The sequence below is a fragment of the Macrotis lagotis genome, chromosome 3, assembly GCF_037893015.1.
Source record: "Macrotis lagotis isolate mMagLag1 chromosome 3, bilby.v1.9.chrom.fasta, whole genome shotgun sequence".
Classification (NCBI taxonomy): Eukaryota; Metazoa; Chordata; class Mammalia; order Peramelemorphia; family Peramelidae; genus Macrotis; species Macrotis lagotis.
In genome coordinates, this window is record NC_133660.1 from 220,136,785 (window position 1) to 220,155,523 (window position 18,739).

Genomic DNA, 18,739 nt, shown 5'->3' on the forward strand with positions numbered 1-18,739 from the left:
TGTCCTTAAGTCATTTATAGGGTATGTCATAGAAAAGATTATGGATCAGGTACATGTTAGGCAAGACAGAGTCTCAAGTCCCTTTCAACTCAGATGACGAAGCCATGATTTTGTGATTCTTATTCAATAGTAAATTAAAAGTATATGTCTAAATTCCCTCTTACTGACAAAGAGGTGGTAGACTCTGGTGTCAAATGACATATTTTTTGGAAACAGACAATGTGAGAAATTGTTATGACTGACTATGCATATTTGTTACATATTTTTACTTTTCAAAAGGGGTAGTGAGGAGAAAGAGGGAAAGAGTGAATTTTCATTCATTGAAAAATGCAAATAAAATTATATATATGTTTATACAACTATATCTAAGGCTAAATTACCTCAAGGTCATCAAGTGAACGAGTAATACTAAATCTCTTGGATCTTCCAAATGATCTCCGAGTAGAGGTACGTTGTGGAGGATGAACCAAACCAATTCCGTGTCCAAATTTTGAACCCTAAAAACAAGGAGAAAGGGGTTTTCATTATTCTATAGGTGTTTAAATTTTCCATTTCATCATAGATGCATGACTCAAGAAGAACAATAGGAAAAAAGGGCTCTTCTCTGTACAGGAGTGAGAGTAAAACCCTGTCCAGAATTAACATAGAGAAGGTACAGAAAGCCTGCAATGCCTGCCAGGGGAGGGAACACCCACACTCCTGAAGTCATGATGAATATCAGGTTAGAATACGTCACCCTAAGCAAAATGATTCTTTTTCACACACTCGTTTCCAAGAAATTTATAAATTGTCACAAAAAGTTAAGGAAACTGAAATAAAATTTAAAATCAATTGAAACAACTGAAAAATTGAAACAAGTAATCACTAGTTTCTACATTTCTTCTTTCTTCTCAGTTGAAATTTTCATAATCATTATTTTGGAAATTTAGAATAATTTAGGAAGACAAACTCCTCTCATTCTAAATGAAAAACAAAGTACACCAACATCTGCTTCTCTTCAAAGGCAGCTTTATTACCTTTTATCAAAAACAGTACTAACTTTCTTTCCAAATGCCCCAGTCCAGATTTCTCTTCTCTGCCTCCTGTTGCACTCATTTCACTTGGGTCACTTTGCTTGCTCTTCTTTCCTGATAGGAATTACTGAACATGTGTTCAAGTTGCCTCACCAATAATTAATTAATGCTCTAATAGAATACCTCTCATGATGTTTGACAGCTGAGAACTCAACTTGATTCTCAGATTCCTAAGAGAAGAGCTATCTGACATGATCTCTCAGTGTCTTCACTACCCCAAATTATCGTGTTTTTATATTGTCTATTGTTATTCATGTACATGGTGTCTCCTCAAATAGAATGGAAACTCTTTTAAGTTGGAGATGGTTTCATTTTTGTCAATGCTTCCCAGCAGTACCTAAGATATGTTGGTCAGTCACTTTCAGTCCTTTACAACTCTTTGTAACTCCAATTGGGATTTTTGTGGCAAAGATACTAGGTTGCCATTTCCTTCTCCAACTTATTTTACAGATGAGGAAACTGAGGCAAACAGAGTCAAGTGACTTGTCCAGAGTCTCACAGCTAATAAGTGCCTGAGGCCAAATTTAAACTCAGGAAGATGAGCCTTCCTGACTTCAGACCTGATCCTCTATCCATAGCAAAATCTAGAACATAAGAAGTGTTTTATAAATGCTTATTGAAATAAGTCTAGAAATGTAGTTTAAAGTCAGGTTTTGAAGAGGTTGAAATATCAAATGGATATTACATTGTTGGAGGACTTGTGAGCTCAAACCTTTCTGGAGAGCAGTTTGGAACTACCCCCAAAGGGAAGAGATCATGAAAAAAGGTAAATCATCACTTGTACAAAAATATTCAGAGCAACCCTGTTTGTGATGGCAAAGAATTGGAAATCAAGTAAATGTCCTTCAGTTTGTCCTTCAGCAAACTGTGGTATATGTATGTCATGGAACACTACTGTTCTATTAGAAACCAGGAGGGCCGGAATTTCAGGGAGGCCTGGAGGGATTTGCATGAACTGATGCTGAGTGAGATGAGCAGAACCAGAAAAATATTGTACACCCTAACAGCAACATGAGGATGATGATCAACCTTGATAGACTCGCTCATTCCATCAGTGCAACAATCAGGGACAATTTGGGGCTCTCTGCAATGGAGAATACCATCTGTATCCAGAGAAACAACTGTAGAGTTTGAACAAAGACCAAGGACTATTACCTTTAATTTAGAAAAATAATGATATCTTATTGTCTGATCTTGCAATCTCTCATACTTTATGTTTCTCCCTTAAGAATATGATTTCTCTCTCATCACATTCAATTTGGATCAATGTATACCATGGAAACAATGTAAAGACTGGCAAACTGGGGGGAGGGAAGTAAGATTAGGGAAAAATTATAAAACTCAAATAAAATCTTTATAATTCAAAAAAAATTTTAAAAAATCAAGTGAAGGAAGTTTTGTTTTATCTCATAGGTAATAGGGAACCCCTGAAGCTTTTAGATCAGGGAAATGATATGGCCAGAGCTGTGCTTTAGGAATAAACATTTTGGTTACTGTGGGAAGAATGAATTTGTGAGGAGAGAGGCCAGAAACCAGGAGATTAGGAGACCTTTGCAATAATTCAGTTGAAATTTATTGAGGGTCTGAGCAATATTGACGATCTTGTGAATATATCTAAGTCAGATCAACTGATTGAATATGGGAGAGAAGAATCAAGGATAACTCCTAGGTTTAGAACCTGATTGACTAGAAGGGTTCAATAGAAATAGGGAGATTTAAAAGAAAGATAGGAACCAAGAAAGGCAAGAGGTTCTTTGTGGATATGATGAATTTAAGATCCCTACAGGATATTCAGGTGAACATGTCCAACACACAATTAATGATGTAGGACTAGAACTCAGAAGAGAGATAAAGGCTCAATATATAAATTTAGGAATCATCTACATAGTGGAAGGATCATTGAATAAACTAGTAAGACCGCCAAGAGGGAATACATGGAAACTAAATGGCTCAGCTCCCAAGATGCCAATTAGAATTCAGGTTTGAAGATGTCTCTGCTGCTCCTGATTTCCTAATATAACCTGCTTAAGTGACTGCAGTGGGAAGGCATGTAGCTCTAGAGGGGAAAGTAGGCCACTAGGGCCACTAGCGACAGTGTCTCTCAGGTAAAACCTGTATGTTTTTTTTTGACACATTCATCATAAAGAGTCAAATAAGTTCTCTTTAAAAAAAAATACCTGGGGGCCATTCATTCATTTCTATCTCTACACACTTAGCATGGGCAAGGTGCTATACTAAATACATACAATAAAGGGAGCTCCTGCCCTCAATAGAGAACAGAAGGGAAGACAAGACCAGTTTTCAATAAAGTAGAATGTGACAATACACAAGGACAAAGTGCCAAAGGTATTTAGATCAAATTATTTCCGGTTAGAATATGGGAAGGGTGAATCAGGGAAGACTTTATAGAGAGTCTATTTAAACTTGAACTATTGGACAGTCAATGCAGGAGTTTAGAAATTGTAGGTGGGAAAAAAACAATATAAGTAGAGGCACAGAGTGAGAAAAGAATGGTTAGGGCATGCTAGGAGTGGAAGGATTAAAGGGGAGCTAAAGGTTGAAAAGCTGAAAAGGTATGCTGGGATCAAATTTTGAAAAATCTTCAATATAAGGTAAAGGAATTTAGACTTTGTTCAGTTGTAGTGTACTCTCCCTCTTCAAGTTATTTCATATTTATTTATTCATTTACACACCCTGTTACGAGTTCTTTTCCTCTTCCTTTGATTTCTTTAGAGTTCAGGTCTGGGTCACAGTTCTAAATTACTTTAAAGAATAGCTATATCAATTCTTAGTCTACCAAGAGAGTAACACTGTGCCTATTTTCCCATAGTACCCTCCAGAATTTGTCATTTTCAGGAGCTCACAAGGGGAAAGAATAACAAGAAGAGCAGTGTTGCTGAATCGTATATAATATGGAGGGAAGGAAAGTGTTAAGAATACTGGGAATTGTAGGTTGAGACTATGTTGAGTGGGTCTTTAAGAACCAAACAGAAGATTTTACATTTGATCCTAGGTTTATTGAAATGGGAAGGAGGTACCAAGGTCAGACATGCACTTAGGAAAATCAATAGTATCTGAGGTAAGAACAGATTAGAACAATAAGAGATCTGAGAAAGGAAAACCAATCAGAAGGCTATTGAAATAGTTCAGATTTATGGGATGAAGGTCTGCACCAGTTTGGCAGCTACATGAGTAGAAAGAAGATGTAAAGGAGAGTTAATATGAGTGTGGAAACAATAAGACTTGACAAGAGATTATATTGAGTGGTAAAGAGGAGTCAAGAATGACACCATGGTTGAGAGCCTGGGTGAATAGTGGGATGGTAACACCTTTAAGAGTTACATTGGGGGTGGCTAAAGCACCAGCCTTGGAGTCAGGAGTACCTGAGTTCAAATCCAGCCTCAGACACTTAATAATTACCTAGCTGTGTGGCCTTGGGCAAGTCACTTAACCCCATTGCCTTGAAAAAAAAACCTAAAAAAAAGAGTTAAAGTTTAGTTGGCAAGAGGGGAAGGTTTAGGGATAAAGATAAGTTCTGTTTTTGGACATGATGAGTTTCAGGTTACTAAAGGACATCCAATTCAAGATGTCCAAGAGAAGTTGAGGATACAAGACTGAAGTTCAGGAGGGAGGTGAGAGCTAGGTAAGTAGAGCAAAGGTTCATATGCTTAGAAATGATATCTGAAACTATGGGAATTAAGGAGATCACTAAATGAGACTAGAGAGAGAGAGATGATAAGGGAATTCCAGAAAGGTCTTTAAGGAGGACTGAGAAGAAACAATTAGACAGGTAGGAGAAAAATCAGGAATGAGAAAAAACACAAAAATTTAGAAGGGAGAGAAGACGAGAGAACTTGACAGTGTCAGCATCTTTGGCTATAGTATCAAAGTCTACAGAGAAGTGAAGAAGCATGATGACTGAGAATAAGCCATTCAATATGATAATTAAGAAATCCCTGTAAATTTAGGGGAAGCAGTGTCAATTGAATGATGAGGCTGGAAAACAGATTGCCAGGTTTATAACTGAATGAAAGGAAAAATTAAAATACCTAATACATGGATTTCTCACAGCTGTGAAGGGGAGGAAAGATATAGAATGGTAGCTAGAGTGGATAATCAGATCAAGTGAAGATTTTTTTTTTAAGAATAAAGAAGGGGCAGCTAGGTAGCACAGTGGATAGAGCACCAGCCCTGGAGTCAGGAGGACCTGAGTTTAAATCCGGCCTCAGACACTTAATTATCTAGCTGTGTGACCTTGTAACCCCATTGCCTTAAATAATTTTTTTTAAATTAAAAAAAAAAAGAACAGAGAAGACATGGGTATGGTTTAAGGCAGTAAAGAAGAAGCCAGTAGAGGGGGAAGGAAGGAAAGGAGGAAGAAAAATGTGGAACTCAAAATCTTACAAAAAAAAATGAATGCTGAATTATCTGTATACGTAATTGGGAAAGAATAAAATAAAAAGTAGCCAGTAGATAGAGAATGACTGAAGATAAGTTAGACAGTGAGGATGGACAAGGTGACAGAAAAAAAAAATAAGATGAAGACAATTTAGGTTACTTTAACTAGGAGAAGGATCAACTTCTTCAACCAAGACATGAATGAAGGAGATAGTGAGGGAAGAAATCCAAATGATGTGAGATTTTGGTAAAAACCAATAGTTTAAATAATTAAGACTGAAGCTGTTTTAACTGTATATAGTCATCTCTGATCTGGAATTGATTTTGACCTTTGCTCTAACAAGTAAATGTCTGATAATGCACAGAGAGATAATTCAGAAATGACTCCCACCTTAATAACCAGTTATTTCCTGTCTTTTATGATATAGTCTGTTTCATTTTTTTTGAGATTTTTGTGGCATTATGACCAATACCTTTCACAGTTTTTTAAAATAAAATACCCATAATATAATATATGAGTGGGAGACCTCTGAGTAATCTAGAACCCTTTGGTCTCTTTTGTTTCTTATTCCTGAATTGTATTTTTCAAATTTTTTTAAATCATGCTTCCTTATGCCTACTTTTGCATTAAGGCATCTAATATTAAAATATATTTGACCTAGTCTGGAGAATTAAGTATTTCATATAATTTCTCCACTTCTTCATCCTCTGTGCAGATGTTGCATATACATAAGCTGAAATTACCTTCATATTGGTCTTTTGGTTTATGCTTATTATAAGCCAAGACCTAAGAGGTGGGAGTGTTGGTGCATGATCTCTTTGCAGATGATTGTGCACTCAATGCCGCCTCTGAAGCTGAGATGCAACAAAATATGGATCCATTCTCTGATTCTTGGGCTAATTTTGGTCTAACAATTAACACCAAGAAAATACAGCCAGTACCACACTATACATATGTGGAACCATCGATTATAGCATATGGAAAAGTGTTGAGTACTGTGGACAAATTCATTTACATTGATAGTGTCCTTTCCAATGATGTTGACATTCACATTGCCAGAGCTAGCTCAGTATTTGGGAGGCTCCAAAAGAAAGTGTAGAAGAAGAGGTTTTATTAGACTGAATACCAAACTGAAGGTCTACAGAGCCTGCTGTGCTGACCTCATGGCTCTATGCCTGTAAAACCTGGACAGTCTACTAGCACCATGTCAAGAAACTGAATTGCTTCCATTTAAATTGTCATAGGAAAATTCTGAAGATCACCTGACAGGAGAAGATACCAAATACCAAAGTCATTTCTTGAGCTAAACTGCCTACCACTCCAACATTACTGCAGAGAAAGAATGCAACTATGATGGACTAGATACAATGCTTGCCCCAAAAACTATTTTATGGAGAACTCACACAAGACAAGCACTCACGAGGGGAGGGGGGGGGGTCACACCCTGAAGGTCTCCTTGAAAAGCTTCAGAACTGATTGTACAGCATAGGAGACACTGGCACAGGACCACCCAGCATGGCATGCCCTCTCTATAAGCAAGGCAGAATTGAAGCAGCTCAAAAGAAATGTGACATATGTAAGTTTAGAGTGCCTACCCCCAGTATTCATATGGACTATTTGTCCCCAACCTGTGGTAGAGTATTCTGAGTTCGTACTGGTCTGATCAGTCACAGTCAGACAACATTGTAATTTGTCTCAAACATAGTGATGTCATTTTGGTCTTCTTCAATAACAAAGGACAAATTGCATGATAAGCACTTAACAAGTTGACCGTGTATCACGTGTAATGATGTTTTTTATTGTCTTAGAACATATAATGAAACTAACTCATTTATTTGCCCTACCAACAATGATCCATGAGAATCCTTCCATTTTGCTCAAATTTCCTTAGGTCTTCTGGTTTCATTTATAGCAAGAATGTCACTATCAATATTTAGCAGTATATTTTTTCACTGAACAGTGGACAAGGACCTCAGTTTATATGATCAATAGTTAAAGTAATGTTTATAGTCTAAAACTGTATTTCTTAAGGCCCTATGCATATCTCCCCCCCCAGCACTGTGATAATGAAAGGTGAAGTACAACACTACAGACCATTTTTAATTTTGTTGTTGTTGTTGTTTCATGAGTCCCTATGGTCAAATGACATGTTGTTATCTTGTACTTGCCAAATCCTCAGATTAACACAAGTAACACATGCAAGTCTGCTAAAGTTTGTGCTTTACCATGAAAGAAAACTCAGTGTCAACTCACACAACAAACACCACAAAAAACCAGGATTTACAAAACTCAACATTTTCAAGCCCATCACCCATTTTCAACATTACTCATATGGATCTAACTATTTTTAGTAATGCAGTCTTACCTAATACTGCTTTTTCTCAGACACAATCAAAGACATCAGGTAAAATATACTTGTTTCATAGACATTTTATAGAAAGGAAGACAAGCTATCTCTTCAAGTCTTCTGGTCACCTATCCAGACCACAGCAAAACCTTTACTTAGCCCTTGCTCCTGCCTAACCTTATTACCAATATCTCTCTCTCTCTCTCTCTCTCTCTCTCTCTCTCTCTCTCTCTCTCTCTCTCTCTCTCTCTCTCTCTCTCTCTCTCTCTCTCTCTCTCTCTCTCTCTCTCTCTCTCTCTCATCTATGTGCAAAGCATACTGAATCATAGGAGAAGTTATTTTTATCTGACTAAAGAGGAAGAAAGGTACAAACTGCAGGTAACAAATAATAGTAACTGACTTTTCTGGGAAGACTCAGTGATATAAGGTGAGATAATATTAGAGGATCTTTAACCAGGCAGTCACAGATACTAATCCTTTTCTTTGGATCAAGGAAGCCTCCAAAACATTAGACTCACTGATTTCTGATGCAGAAATGTATACTGCCTATCTAGACCAAAAGACTAGTCAGTGGTTGACTTTTTTAATAAGTTTCATTGTACGTATATAATTAATTAATCATTTGTTCTAATGAGAAGCTTAGGGGAAAAAAATCTCTGCCTTAGAGTTCAATCATGAGGGAGGGGCTCCTGGAAGTGAGGAGGAAATAATAAAGGAGGAACACTGAAACCAAAACACTCAACTCTCAGATTCAATAATTCATTAATGGATACAAAAAAGTACCATGAAGGTAAGATTATTTTTGCAACATTTTGGATGTCAATAATTTAGTATGTTCCTTGACATATGTCACTTATCTGAGGGGTTTTTATTTAAACATATTTTTAATGTTTTGTATTTACATTTTTACATCTTATAGTATATTTTTAAATTAATATATTTGGATTTCTATACCACAGTTTGAAAGTATCAATGATTTTTTTAAAAACACAACTAATATATATTAAGATTTTTCTTCCTCATCCTTCTGGAGCAGCATCAGACAATAATAATCCTTTAGATTCACAATGAAGAACTTTGACAAAAGAGCAGGACATGGTAGAAGCAACACTGGATCTGGAAACCAAAAACCTAAGTATGAATCCTGTATCTTTTGTTTACTTCTTGTTGTGACCTTGGGCAGTGACTTAACTTCTCTGTACTTCAGAACTCAGTTTCCCCATTAGCCCATAAGTTGCTAGTGTCTTTCCTTCCTGATATTAAAATATATATATATATATATATATATCCACATATATACATGTATGCACATATATATTTAGGTCTATATATGGGTATATGTGTTTTACATGCATATATATATATATATATATATATATATATATACATATATATTTAATTTCCACTACATGTTGTTTTCCTCCAATAAAATGGAAATTACTGGAAGGAAGGAAAGTTTATTTTCTATCCCAATATCTAACACAATGTCTGACACACTTCATGCTTCAAGCTTCATGCTTTCAATATTGGATATTGTGATTTCCTAACTAAATTATATACCAAGAGACAAAATCTAAAAATAAAGAGATATAAAATTTTTGCAGGTTAAAGAGTGATCAAGCTTGAAACTTTGCAACTTTGAGCTTCACTTTTCACCTCCATGGAAATCTTGCAAGAAAAAACTTGCAATGTTTTTTTAAAAGGCACTACAGGTCACATTTTTAAAACATGATCTTTTTTGTTGTTATTCAATAACACACATCTGCTTCTGAGAGTAAAAATGAGTTAAGACCCTCACAAAAATATATATGTAGAGATACTATCTCGACACATCTGCCTTTGAGGAACACATAAAACATTTCAATATAATTATAAAAAATGAGAATCAAATCATATATTAAAAGAGGGACTTTGCACAATGACCTAAAACTATATATAATGAGTGATGGAGACAAACTTTTTTCTAAAACTGTGACCCCTGCCAAGAAAATTCAGTTCAATTCAATAAACATTTATTATGTTCTTAGGATGTGCCAGGCATTGTGCTAGTCCCCAGAATATGAATAGAAATAGCCCACAGCTTTAAAGTGCTTGTCTTCATCTATCAAAGGGTATGTATTTCCTATTAGCTTTCTCAAGATGTTCTTAGTTAAAAACTGAGTTGCCATTTTATTTGGCTGCCCTCAAACCCTTGAGAGCAGAAAGGGACTGAAGTAATCTTAAACAGGAAAAACACGATATATTTTGGCAAAATCCCTTAATCACTCTTGAAAGTAAGGAGAGCAGCAAGGTTTACCCTATATTTTCTATACAAACTATAACTGAGTCACCTTTCCCAAACTGAATTCATCAACTTAAAATAAATATGCAATTGATTTTTTTTGAACCCCAGTGGAGAATCTCAAACTACACTTCTAGGGGGGAAAAAAATGAAGAGAGGTAATTAAGAGGTAATTTTTGTATAGTGAATGCCAAGCTCATTGGATGACCAAACTCAAAAGCACCACCATCACTAATGGGTTGATGCCAACTTGGAAAATAGTCTCAAGTGTTGTCCCTTGGATACTTTATGAGTCTGTGCTGTTTATAATTCTTTCATCCTGGATGAAGGAAAAAGTTGGTATATTTTTCATGCAGATGATACAAAACTGGGAGTGATACTTAATATGTTGAACAACATCAGAATCTAAAAGATCTTGTCAAACTAGAACAATGGATCAAATATAACAAGATGTAATACAATATGGATAGATGAACTAGCAAAATGAGAAAGACAAATTCAGTGAATTTCCTAAACTTCAATTTATAGAATCCTGACACTCCATGAGGCCTCTTAAAATATTAAATATGAAACTGTAAATGTGGTAAAATTATTCTGCACAGCAATTTTTCAGTATGAAAACAGCCCTAATTTTGTCCATTCTTCTCCAAATTGTCCGTAACCTCTCTTTAATCAAAGGGCAGTCCACTAGCTCAGAGGAGTATTATGGAATTCAACTCTGTTTCATAACCTCGCACAGAGCAGACATTCAATAAAGGCTTGTTGATTGACTGGTTAAAATAGTTAGGGAAATCCTGGAATAAATAAACGATCTCTCAATTCCTCTCCAATGTTGGGCTAGGAAACAAACTAATATTACACTGCCACCCAGTGGCTGAAAGGAAACTAAGAGTCAAATTTAAAGAGAATTTATATAAAATGTTTGCTGATTTAGCACCCCCTGCTGGCCTTAAATTATTACAGGTCCTTCAGGTTTGATGCCCTAGTACAAAGATATCATTCACTAACTTTTAATAAAAACATTTTAAACACCAACCATACACAAGGTCCCATTACTATGGAGTGAGAGTTGCCTTTTAAAGTAATCTTTATAAATGACACTGATGGAACTGCATGACTGAAATTCATTATTCTTTCATATGTGTGTGTGTATATATATATATATATATATATATATATATATACACATGTGAATATATATAGTATATGTGTGCATTAGTGGGATATGATGTTTATTATATATATTATTGAAGATATAATTTTATATATAGGATATAATAGATATGTATATATACCTAAAATATACATTATACAAAAGAATATGTCAGTCATGCATTCAACATGCATTCAGTCAACACATTCATAAAGTTCTAATACTGATTTATGGAGATTATTTTACAAAGCAGATGTATACTAATGTACATATACATATGCATACCATTATATACATGCACATATCTCTCCCTCTCTGACTTCAGGGATCCAGTGCCCTCCCTCTTAATCATTCATTCAATAAGTGGCTACTATATATAAGAATTGTGGTATAGGTAATGGGGCAGATACAATGCTAATTAAGACATAGTCCCTATTCCCTCAAAGGCATAGCACTCAGCAGAGGAGATCATTCAGTTGATGAATAGTCACTCAGCACTTACTCTAGGGATATAGAGACAAAAATGAGACATTCCATTCCTCAAGAAATTTCCAGTCTAGTAGAGACAACATAGATTATATATATGAGGTGCATTCATATATTGGAGGGCAGGAGAGGCTGGGTAGAAGGTGGTCCCTGAGCTGAGGACCTCCTGAAGGAAGCTAGTAATTCTAAGGGAAGGGACATGGGCTAGAATCAATACAAAGACAAGGAGATGACAGACATCATGTACCAGGAGGCACAGTGAGACCAATTTGACTGGACCATAACCTGTGTTAGTAGAGTGATGTAAATTAACTCTGGAAAGGTATGTTTGGGCTAGGAGAGGACAAGCATGTTAAAATGTCAAAACATTGGAGTTTGTACTTGATCTAAAGGAAATAAGGGCCATTGAAGCGTCAGGTGAGGCCATGAGAATGCAAGTTCCTTATGAGCAGCAACGTTCGTCTTATTTTTTATCTCCACCATCTGGCACATAGGAGAAACCCAATAAACACTTAACAATGATTAACTTTAAACTATCACTTTGGCAGCTAAGTGGCAAATGAATTAGAAAAGGGAGAAACTTGAGTTGGGAAGACCAATGAGAAAGTGATGGCAATAGTTCATTCAGCAAAAGGTAAGGAAGGCAGGTCTGAGCAGGGAAGTGACCATGAGAGTGGAGAGGAAGGGGACAGCTGCGAGAAATGCTGCAGCTTGGAAGTCAACTGGAAAAGGTGCATGAGAAATAATAAGACACACAGAGGATGATTCTGAGGTTGCAAGATCAGGTGCCTGTAATGCAGAAGTTCAAAGGAGGAATAGGCTTGAAGAGGAGGTAGAGGGATAGATTCTGGTTTGGAGATGGCTCTAGGACATTTGAAACATCTGGCAGGCAGCTGATGACATAAGACTGGTGGTCAGGTCAGACTCTAGGGATAGATAAAAGAGTCAATGGTGGGGTATGGCAGCCAAGAAACCAAATGCAATCTTAGATTGCATCAAAAGAGAATTTCCAAGAAAAAGGCAAGAGTCCCAATGAATTTTGATCTGGTCCAGTCACATCTAGGCACCGTGTTCAATTCAGTTCAAAGCACCATATTTTTATAAGGACATTAAGTGACAATTTGTAGAGCAACAGGAAGAAAACAAAGAGGATTGTGAAGACTGACTGAGAGAACTGAAAATGGCTAGCCAGGTTAAAAAAAAAAAAAAGACTGAAGGGAGATCTGATAGCTGTCTCTAAATATGTGAAGGATTGTCAGGAGGAAGAAAGATGAGATTTGTTTTTCCTGGTCCCAAGGGCAAAACTAGGAGCAATTGGTAAAAGCTACCCCCCCAAAAAAATTAACCAGTAATGTTATATCCCACAGATTTCCTTATATGTAATTTACCTCATATTCTACATATATATATATATATATATATCCCATATACATATATATATATGAAGATGTGTACACACATGCACATTATGGAATTCAACACTGTTTCAAAAAAAGTACTATGTCATAACCTAGAAAAAGCAGACACTTAATAAACTCTTAATCACTGATTGATTGAAGTTCCTTCCAAATGTCATTTTTGTTAGCCTGTGAAATAGTCTTCCAGGGAAAACTGCCAATGTGAACCTAGTCTTACTATGCCATTTTGACAAACTCTTCAAATTCTCTGAGTGAAGTGTTCCACTGGCTGACTGCTAAAGGTAAACTCACCAGTCAAAGCTTGTGGCACTACCGATTCAGGAGTAGAGACCCATGGAGCATCCTGGAACCTGTGACAGTGGGCTGTCCCTCACCTCTTACCCAAACCCAAGGAACTAATCAACAAATATTTAAGTGCTGAATTGAGCAGATATCCTCAGAAAGAGAACACTAAAACAACAAAGAAAAAGACAGCACGGCAAACATATTCTGGCCTTGAAGTATGGAAGACCTGAATTCAAGTAATACCTCTGACACATCCTGGTTATTTGATCGTAGGCAAGTCATTTAACCTTTCCATGCTCCAGACAGCCACGAATATAATTCTTAGGCCAAGTTCTGGTCTAGATCGATAGGGGGAGCTTCCTCACTAGAAAGTTCCCATTCCAGTGAAATTAAGTCTAATCAAAAAATAGAAGTCACAGTCCATATGAGAAGTACAAAGTTGACTGACTACAGAAGTTCAGAGCTGAGAAGAATTATCAATTAGATCATTTGGACCAACCCCAGAGTTTTTCAAATGTTAAAATTAAGATCTAGGGGTTGTATAAGGTCATACAAGAGTTCCATTCCATTTCGGGTGGTTCTAATTTTCTAATTTTCTAATTTTTAAATTGTTTTCTTCCTCTCAAGTTAAAATCAATTCCTCTGTAATTTCCTCCTATTACATCTACCTCTGCCTTGAGGAACTAATCAGAACAAGCTTAATGCCTCTACTACCTAATAAATGAATGAAAATATTTCATAAACAATGACTATGTACCAAACATTATGCTAAACACTGAGCATACAAATGCAAAATAAAGAAACTGCCTTCCAAGAGCTCACAGTCTTATAGGAGGAATGGTGACCAGGGAAGTCATTCATGTTCCCCTCTTAAATTCCTCTTCTCCAAGGTAAACAACTAGACTTCTTTCAACTAATTCTTCTAGGTTAGTTCTCAATGTCACTAACTCTGTTTACCACAAGGAATACCAAAATGACCCAGGGATAGTTGTTTTAAATTTTTAATTGATATTTTTGTTTCTTACATGGGAAATCTTTAGCATGATATCCTATGCATTCTTCCCCCATCCTTTGACAGCCATCCCACACGACAGTCTTTTTTTTTTTTAGGAAAGGAAAAATGAGTGAAATGACAAAATTTGATATCATGTGTAACCTCCCACTTCCACAAAGAATTTGTAAGTTAAAGCTGTCTTCTCATATCTCTTCATTTGTGTTCCATTCAATCTTTATAATTTTATTACATTTACTTTTTTTAGTATGTTGCTGTTTTCATTTAAATTATAGATATTGTTTTCTTGGCTCTACTTCACTTTGTATCAATTATAGATCTTGTTGGTTTGTACTCATCATGAGAATCAATTTTATATTCTATTCATATACCACAATTTGTTCAATTATTCCCCCAATTAATGGACATTTTTGTTTCTCTTAAGCTAGCACAAAAAGAGCTGCTATAACTATCTGAGAGTATATCAGATTTTTTTGTTTGCTTCTTTTTATCAATGGTTTCCTTGGGACATAAGTCCAGTAAAATGAAGTCTTTGGTCCAGAGCACAGATAGTTCAACTACTTTATTTGCTTAATCTAAAATTGCTTTCCAGAATGGTTGTACTATTTCAAAGAGCCACCAACAATGCCTATCTTCCCACACCCTCTCCAACACTGACTTGCCATTTTTGTCATTTTTTTAACAATTTGCAAGATGAAACCCCAGAATAAAACAATTAGTATTTCTCTTATTAATGATTTGAAACATTTTTTCATGTGATTGTGAAAACTCTATAATCTCATTTCAGAACTGTTTGTTCATATCCTTTAACCATTTATCTCTAGGGGGAATGACTATTAGACATCTACTTACTGTCTATATTTTGCTGACTAAATCCTTATCAGAGAAATTTGAAACAAAGAATTTTTTCCTGTTCAACCACTCCCCTTTTTGTGTTAGATGTATTAATGTTATCTGTTTTTAGAAGCTTTCCAGTTTCAAGTACTCTAAGTTATCTTTTGCAGTATTAGTTAAGAATGCATCTCTTACCCATGGCTGTTTCTCTTCTAATTTTTTTTTATAATATGATCTTTTATATTAAGGTCATATATCCATTCAGAATGCACTGTGCAGTGGAGTACCGCCAGTTTTCCCAGAAGTTTCCATCAAATAGGAAGTTTTTCTCTAGGTAACTTCTTAAGTAACTTTATCAAACTCTATTTTTGAGTTCTCTTATTTCTGGATCTTCCTTGTCTAGTTTGCTTCATTGATCTGTCTCTCCATTCTTTAACCAATACATTCTGATTTTAATGACTTGATGCTTTATATAGGTGTGGGGAAGTCTCCAGTCCACAGGCCATATTGGTTTGATACTGTCATGGCAACCACAGGTAAACTCAAAATTTAATAAATCAAGTAGCTTCTTAGGGGTAAATTAATTAAATGTTAGATCAAATATAACTCATAAATGACACTATAAATATCCAAATGACCTTTGGCAGAAAAAAAGGTTCCCAGCCCCACTTTACAGTATAACTTGAGATTTAAAGTGTTATTCCCACTTTGTGCTTACGTTTTTTCATCATTACTCTCAATATGCTTGATCTTTTCTTTTTACAAATATATTTTATAATTATTTTACCAAGCTCTATAAAGTATCCTCTTGGTAATTTGATTGGCAAAGCATTAAAATTATAAACTAATTTCAGTAGTACTGTCAGTTTTCTTATATTTGAATGGCCTAGCCATGAGCACTGAATCTTTCTATTTAGGTTGTTCTTCAATTCTTTAAAAAATTATTTATAAATGAACATATGTTAAGTTTTTGCTTGCTTTGGGAGATAGATACCCAGGTACACTATTCATTTTGTAGTTATCTAGAATAAGAGTTCCCTTTCTAGTATTTCTTTTTATTACTTTGTTATTTTATATAGAATAGCTGCTGATTTTTGAGAATTTATTTTGTAGCCTCCAACTTTGCTGAAGCTATTAACTATCTCAATTACTATCTATGTAATTCCCAGGGGTTTTCCAAGTCAGCCATCATATCATCAACAAATAAGGATAGTTTTATGTCTTCCTAACCTATCTTTATTTCTTTAATTCCTTTCTCTTGTTTTATTGCTATTGCTAGCCTTTACTGAAGAGTATCAAATAATAGTGGGAATAGGAATTGATGGTAGTATGAGCTCCCCACATTTCCTCAATTTCAGACATCTGAAATTTCAGACATCTGAAGGGATAGAACAAATCTGTTGCCAAACTCCCCTCCTCTACTAACAAGTATAAACCTTACTTTAATAACCCATTCTAGATTTACAAATTCCAGGAATTGAGCACTAAATTTAGAGTGAACAAGGGATCAACCTAGTCCAATATTCTCTTTTTAAAGATAAAGATACTAAATTCTAAAGAAGTTAAAAGATTCTCCAATGTTACAAAAGTTGCAAGAAGCAAAGCCAGGTTTCAACCTCAGGCCCTCTGACTTCAAACTCAGCATTCTTTTCACTCTCATTCATAACCTGTGTGACCTTGAATAAGAATTTGAACTAGATAACATTTAAGTCCCCTTTTAGTTACTGAATTCTGTGATTCTGAGTTTCTTCCTCTACAGCCAAATCCAAAAGTTGGTGCAGGTCTGACATTCCCTCTCACTCATAAATTAATTAAAATATATTTAGTGCCAGAGACATGTCATGACTCACAGGGGACACTTAACTTTATTTTATTTTTTCTAACTTTATTTCCTTTTATTTTCTCAGTTACATGTAAAAAGAAGTTTTAACATTAATTTTTTTTAGGGTTTTTTTTTTTGCAAGGCAAATGGGATTAAGTGGCTTGCCCAAGTCCACACAGCTAGGTAATTATTAAGTGTCTGAGACCAGATTTGAACCCAGGTACTCCTGACTCCAGGGCCAGTGCTTTATCCACTGTGCCACCTAGCTGCCCCAGCATTCATTTTTTTTTTTTTAGATTTTTCAAGGCAATGGGGTTAAGTGGCTTGCCCAAGGCCACATGGCTAGGTAATTGTTAAGTGTCTGAGGTCGATTTTGAACCCAGGTACTCCTGACTCCAGGGCCAGTGCTCTATCCACTGCACCACCTAGCTGCCCCCCAACATTCATTTTTAAAACTATGAGTTTCAAATTCTCTCCCTTCCTTCTACCACACCACACCTTCCCCCAATTAAGAAAGCAAGTTATTTTATACAGGTTAAAAAAATGACACTTAATTTTTAACACATTTTACTATATAATCTCACTTCTTGTAGAAACCTATCATTTTAGGCAGGAATTCTGGGGGGAGGGATTGTTTTTTCTCTTTTAAATAGACCTGTTTGACTTTCTAACTATATCTGGTTTGCTGTAACCCTTTTATGACTTAGCCAATTTCTCTATGGGTTTGATTGTTTTTCTCTAGGGTTGGAAAAAATCCAAAAGAAGAACAAGAATCAAGAATTGGAGTCTTGAAGCAGTTAGATGGCACAGTGGATAGAGCACACCAGCCCTGGTGCTGACCTGAGCTCAGGCCAGGAGTACCTGACCTTAAATACAACCTCAGACACTTAATACTTACCAGCTGTGTGACCTTGGGCAAGTCACTTCCTCGATGCCTTTCAAAATTTTTTTAAAAAGTGAGGTCTCAGACCAAAGGCTGGATAACCACCCGCCCTAAGAGAAAATGAGGTTTCAACTCAAGTAGATATTAGAACCTCTGAGGTTATTTCCAGTTTTTATTGTAGAACTCAAATTTCTTACCCTTTGAGTCTTAGTGTTGCTATTAGCTGACATTTATTATTGCTTAAAGTCATCTCTTTCAGGGAGATTATAATCTGTTCTGTCTTAAATATGGTCTTTAGGATTCTCTAGCCTTTTCCTCCAATCTATTATAACACTTTCTCTCATTGTACCAGACTGATCACAGAAAATTTGCTTCACTAAAATCCAATATTCTCTTGATGTGGTATTTAATGAATCCATAAAAAATGGATTATGGTTACTAATGTCTCTCCTCATTATTTTTGTTTTCTTAATCAGTTTCTCCTCACTGGAAAATTAAAACAAAACAAAATAAGGCCCTATGGTCAAGGAAAAACAAGGATAATGATCCTGTTCATTGTCAGCAAGCTAAATACATGTTTCCCCAAAATCCTCTCCCCTCACATATACAAAAACAAACAAGATCTTCTGGGAGTCTCTCATTTAAACCTTGGTAAGAAGTCACTCCCTAGTGACTGTCATGGTTTCTGGATCATAAAACCACTCTTTGTCTAATTTGTGAATCTATTAAATGACATAGGTTTGGCT

The 18,739-nt window shown here is 35.7% G+C and overlaps 1 protein-coding gene across 2 annotated transcripts in view; it reads right to left on the reverse strand.

Moving 5' to 3' along the window:
- The window catches only part of RGS12 (regulator of G protein signaling 12), a 249,029-nt gene that overhangs the window by 196,006 nt on the left and 34,284 nt on the right, over positions 1–18,739 (reverse strand). For both annotated transcript variants that reach the window (XM_074229862.1, XM_074229863.1), the window contains exon 3: positions 381–497. In XM_074229862.1, the coding sequence (XP_074085963.1) occupies positions 381–497 (117 nt within the window). The remainder of the gene's footprint in view (positions 1–380; positions 498–18,739) is intronic.